Source organism: Ovis canadensis, chromosome 23 (assembly GCF_042477335.2).
Source record: "Ovis canadensis isolate MfBH-ARS-UI-01 breed Bighorn chromosome 23, ARS-UI_OviCan_v2, whole genome shotgun sequence".
NCBI lineage: Eukaryota > Metazoa > Chordata > Mammalia > Artiodactyla > Bovidae > Ovis > Ovis canadensis.
This window is the reverse complement of record NC_091267.1, coordinates 37,215,609-37,221,608: the sequence shown is the minus strand read 5'-3', so window position 1 is coordinate 37,221,608 and position 6,000 is coordinate 37,215,609. Positions and strand designations below refer to the sequence as shown.

Below are 6,000 nucleotides of genomic sequence, written 5' to 3'. Positions count from 1 at the left end.
CATAGACAGAGCCTGTTGGGCTACAGTCCAGGGGGTCACAAAGAGTTGGACATGATTTACCAACTAAACAACAACAACAAAGTGCATTGATATATTTCTTTAATAATCAGAATTGGTTATTAAAGAATAATAATTTGCTGCAAAGGAACTGAGTATGTATGTTTTCCAAAAGTTCTTAAGCACTATTTCACACACAAAACCCAAATTATATGTTTATATATATATGCTATGGTCTGATTGCTTTAAATAAGTATTTCTGAATGGAAGAGAAAACACTGGAATGAGCATACAGATGTGAATGTAATACAACTTTAATGTATATGAAATGTAAAGTTAAAATATAATACACAGGAATAGAGTTATGCAAAGGGCTTCCGTGTTAGCTCAGATGGTAAAGAATCTGCCTGCAAAGCAGGAGACCTGGGTTTGATCCCTGGGTCAGGAAGATCCCCTGGAGAAAGAAATGGCAACCCACTCCAGTATTCTTGTCTGGAAATCCCATGGACAGATAAATCTGGCCGGCTGCAGGCCATGGGGTCACAAGAATCTGACATAACTTAGAGACCAAACTACCACTACTTTCAGCCCAGGGATAACTTCAGTGTGTTCTCTAAATCCATTTTTAAAAAGAAAGAGGAAAAAAATGGAGATAATCTTTTGATATTTAAAGACAATGAATAGATTTTTATTATTCTAATGAATTAATAAGGTAAATATTCTTAAAGAATTAGCATAATCAGTTCTTTATGATTAAGTACTGCCTCTGCTTAATTTCAAATATTTTTATTACTTCAGTCATTTGACACTGTTCTCAAAGGAATCACCTTACTATAATTGGTTCATTCTCAGACATACATCTTTTCATTAGATGTTCATTTCAAGTTAGGAGTATTTATTTTTAAGCATTGCAGATTAGAGTAATAGAAACAATATGGGATTAGGGTCAAAAGACTTGAGTTTGATTCAGAACTGATTTAACTAGAGACCTTGAATGCAATGTAATGTTTTTAAGCTTCATTTCCTCTTTTGTGCAGTAGAGGGAAAAATATATGTTTAACTGCGTTGTTTTGAGGATGAAATGAGATAATGTACATGAAAAAACAAGACTACTATTTACATACTTTATTATTACAGTCAGGAAATAACCGTACATAAATCATCCAGAATGAGTGCTCGTTTTGCTTTTTTAGATACCCAAGATAAATACACACATAATTAATGTGAGGGTCATAGAGCCATTTCTTTCTTGGCGTAACAATAACTTTATTGACCTAAACACTTCACCAGGGATCTGAGAAGTTGGAAAGGTTACAATAAACTTTCAAGGCTTAACACATGTTTTTTTGTTGTTGTTGCTGTTTGTTTGTTTGTAGTTCGCTAGCAAAGTTAACAGTCCAACTCTTCACGCACCCCAAACCTGGCCATTACAAACAATTTTTAAATACACAAGCGTTAGCTGTGCAACTGTTTAGATTCTTATGTTTTACGCTATAGAGTGATGACTGGACACTATTAAAAATAACTAATGCTAAGACACCGCACGGCACTGATCCACGGCCACCGCGCTTTGGTCTCGCATTGTTTTAGATGATGTAGGGGGCTCAACACTGTGTCAAGTCACACGTTCAGAATTAGTTCTGTATCAGAAGAGACTTTTCTTTTTTCACCCTTTCTGACTCTAAGAATCTACCCAGCCCAGCAGAAAAGGGTTAAAGAAGTCCAGCAGAGGGGAGCAGCGCAGAGAGAGAGAGAATGAGTGTGCGAGAGAGAGTGAGCGCACAGGACAGAGGCGTCGAGTTGCGGAGCGGACTCGTACGCAAGTTCCGAAGGCCCGCGTGTCCGCGGTGGCTGGCCCAAAGGGGGCCGGGGAGGCTCGGCCTGAGCGCAGCGGGCAGCGCCCGGAGGGGCTCGGGGTCTAGGTGGGAGGGAGAGGGGTCTCGCGAGGGTTTCAGGGCGTGGCTGGAGTGGGGGGCGCGCGGCGAGTGTGCGCGGGTGTGCGCGCGCGAGAGAGGGCGAGTGTGAGCGCGGCGAGTGTGAGCGCGGCGAGTGTGCGGCCGCGTCGCCATTCCCCGTGACGTCAGAGTGTATTGTTGTGAGCGGGGCCGAGCGGAGCATCCCCGGAGCTGTCACCGCGGCGGCGGCGCAGTGCAAGCCCCGCACGAGCGAGCCCGGCCGGCGCCGCCCCCACCCCCGGCCTCGGCCCCGGCCCCGGCCCCGCCGCCGCCGCCGCCCCCGCCCCCGGCCCGCCCGTCGCGCGCCGCCGCCGCCCGCGCGCCCCCACCCAGCCCACCCCACCCCCTCGCTCCATCCCTCCCACCCGCCGCCCGCGCGCCTCCCCCCGCGGAGCGAGTGCGGGTCACCGGGTCACTGGGTCATTGTCTCGGCGCCCGAACCCCGAGCACCCCGTGGAATCCCCCACGTCATCAGCAGAACCATCAATGAGATGCAAACATGAAAGACAAGAGGAAGAAGAAGGACCGCACCTGGGCCGAGGCTGCCCGCCTGGTACGTACCGCCCCCCGCCCGCCGCCCCGCGCCGGCCCGCGCCGGCGGAGACGGCCGCTTCCAGCCCAAGCCGCCGCCAGCTCGCCGGGCTCCCGCTCTTTGTTATTCTGCGGGAGTGGGCTCGCCTGGGGGCCCCAGTGTGTGTGTGTGTGTGTCTCTGTGTGTGTGTGTGTGCGTGCGCGCGCGGAGGGGCACAGCGATTATCTCGGGGAGCCCGGCGCCCGCCGCGCCCGGGACCGCCCGGGACACTTCTCCCGGTACTTCGCTCTCGGGGTTCGGCCGTGCCTCCTCCGCCGGGGAATTTCCGAGCGCTCGGCCGCGCTCCGCTTCGCTCTGCCGCTCCGGAGACCTTTGTGTGGCAATTACCACTCCCTCCCGGCCCCTCCACCCCCCGGAATTCCATCGATAACTCTCCGTGCACGGTCTGTGTGGGTTTCGACGTTTGTGAGTTCATGCATTTCACACGTGCATGCCCGGTGTGTGTCCAACCCGGACTTGTGGGGCGTGTTGCATGTGGGCTCCGTCGTGGCGGCTCTGTGTGCCGTGTCGTGTGCATTATGTATGCACACTGATACGTGCAGGTTTTGTGTGGCTCAAGTTCGTTGGTGTTTGTAGGTATTGTGCTCAGCGCGATGTTTGTGTGTACATTCCGTGCACGTGTGTGCCATTTGTGAGTATGTTTGTCCGGGTGTGTGTGTGTGTCTCGTGAAGTTGAGTCAGTGTCATTTGTAGCGGGGGATTATGAAGAGTGTATAGCTAGGTGTGTTTCGCTGCTGGCTTCCTGGGCGGTGTTACTTCGCTGCTTTTCCTTTTCTTTAACCTTTCGGAGCTTACGTTTTAATCAGCGAAAGAATGTCTCTATAGAAATGCTGGTTGGCAGAGGGGCGTCGGCGTCTTTGGTTTGATGTATGTGTACGTGTGGGTTTTTCTCTTTTTTTTTTCTTCATCTTCTTTTAACGGACAGCTGTAAACGTTTTTTTTTTTTTTTTTTTAAGGATATTTCTGTACAGTGTGTCTCATGGGAATGTAAGGCATAACATTTGAAGCTTAGCCTTTCAGGCTTTCGGTTGCATAAATTAAATATTTATTCACCAACTTACTATCTGTTATAAATTGACCAAAAGAAAGCAGACTGCATGCAGCGGGGGTGGGGGTGGGGGGAGCTGAAAACCCCAGGATATGTTACTGGGTTGACTCTTAAAGATTGTTTTACTATAACTGTGGTCTTTTCTTTCTTTCTTTCTTTCTTTTTTTAAGCTTTTGAGTAACTACATCATGTTCAAGGAGAACATTTGTCAAAAGTAATTATCTGAGTTTGGTTGAAGGGCCTTGCTGGTATGTTTCTGGATTCTGGCAAAGGGTTTTAGATAATTGGCCCTATTGCCCTGCGCAGAAGTGACAGAAGTCCTTCTTAATTGCAGTCTAGTTATTGGTAGCTGAAGTGGCCGGGCCCCTTTATTCATTTTTAATTTGTAATAGTGCATGCTATGATTTCTCTCTTTATCTGCGGTCCTGTTAATCGCTAAACCACTCAGTCTCCGTGGATGAATGGGCAGGTAATAGTCATTCTCTAATGAACTGCATCTGGGAGAGTGAACTTATTTGTAAGGAATATGTGAAAAGTAAGCAGTGTTAAGTAAATGCCAGATTGATGTTATCGCTGGATTTTTGCTCAAGCAGAGTAGGTTATTTATTGTTTGCTCAGCCATTAATTCAGAATTGTGTGTGTGTGTGGGAGGGGGGGTTGTGCACCGTTTCTGAAAATGCATTATTCCGGTTCCTTGGAGTGGCAGTCAAGTATTATTATAGAGCTTCGGTGTATGTATTCTAAACATGTGAACAATGAGTTGATTTATAAATATTTTAAAATAATGGTTCATGAATTAGCTATATCTGCCTGCAGAGAATTCTTAATAAATAACAGTATTCTGATGGAATTTAAAGCTAACCATTTGTAGTCAATCAGTATATGTTGCTATTCTTGAAAGTACTACACTTTATTTAATTGTCTTATAGTGATAAATCTGGAAATAGGTTTCAGAGTTACATGTTTTTTGTTAAAAGTTTCATTTTCCTCTTGCAAAGTTCATTGATGGGAAAAGACACACTAGGAGTCATCAACACAAAAGAATTAATGATAGACCAGATGTCTCTGTTTTAACCAGACATATTGAACTAGTAGTTATGGTAATTTTTCAATTTGGTTCAAGTTATTTTTCCCCTGGTAGTTGTACAAATGTGTATGTATTCAAAATGTTGACAGTTGAAATAAAATACTGAATAAAGGAGCAAATAATTGTTACTGTAAATATCTTTTTCAGAAATTTGCCACTTATAATGGTGACTTATGATCATTCTTAACTTATTTGGTAAAAAAGGAGAAATGATTCCACTTGGGTAATAGTGACAATTTTTCATGTTTTCTTTATGGTTATGTGAATGCATATGGACACACTCTCTTCCAAACTTGCATGAAAAACATTTTTACTCTTAAAAGTGATAGTATTATACTCAATGGAAAAAAATGCCTTTTTTTGTGTGCATTTCTGTGATAAAAGTCCTATTTTATATTTTCACACTGCCACTGCTGATTTTGCTGTGGTGGTGGTAAAGAATTTTTAGCCTTTTCTCCATCAAATGTTAAACCAGATGTCTGATTTTAAAACTAAAGACTAAAGATCGATAGAAAATATGCAGCTCAGTATGTGGTTCTTGCAATATATGAACTAAAGAGAAAATATCCAAATTAAGAATAATCTTCAAAAATATGCCATGTATACTTTTATATATCTATATACATATGTGTGTATATCTATATATATATGTACATATATATATTCTACTGGTGTGTATGTATGTGTGTTTGCATGTGATTATCTTGAATGGAAGGGTATCAGGGCAGAGGAAATGCAAAATAGATTTTTTGAACTGAGACCAAAAGCTTATATTGAAGTGTAGCTTGGTATTCATTTTTAAGAAAAATGTATAAGGGAGAGCAGTTCTTTCCAGAGTAACTTAGAACTTCCCTTCAACAACAGATTTTTGATTTTCTTTCTTTGTAAGAAAAGTATCCGGCATCCAAATCTGCAAACTGAGTGGCAGCTCCAGGGATTTTGTTTTAGATGGAGATGTAGCTATCAAGCTCCACCAATTTTCTCATAGAAGTATGTCCTGTTTGGATGTGGTGGGCTTGTTTATCTTAGGAAAGGAGGACTGGTGGCATAATTCCCCTGTATTTTCAGGAATGTGGTGATTATTAACAGGCTGCCATTTTAAAGTAGTAATATGACATCTTTGCCCCCCCTCTTTTTTTTTTCTTTCTGCCCTGCATCAATTGCAGAAATTTCAGCCCTCACCCTCTCCCCCCTCCCCCTCGGCCTTCTGCAGTTGTGGTGGTTACTTAGCGCAGGACCATTTAATATGGAGTCCGCTCCCAAACCAGATGCATTTTCATCTGTTTTATCTGCTCGTCTAAGGTTGTAGAGTCTCAGAGGA

General features: G+C 44.1%; 1 protein-coding gene across 1 annotated transcript in view; it reads left to right on the top strand.

Annotated features, from left to right (window-relative positions):
- The first annotated feature begins 2,234 nt into the window (after window positions 1–2,234).
- ASXL3 (ASXL transcriptional regulator 3) overlaps window positions 2,235–6,000 on the top strand; it is a 196,486-nt gene continuing 192,720 nt past the window's right edge. Inside the window, exon 1 of the mRNA XM_069568932.1 lies at window positions 2,235–2,505. Within this exon, the coding sequence (XP_069425033.1) occupies window positions 2,452–2,505 (54 nt within the window). The 5' untranslated portion in view covers window positions 2,235–2,451. The remainder of the gene's footprint in view (window positions 2,506–6,000) is intronic.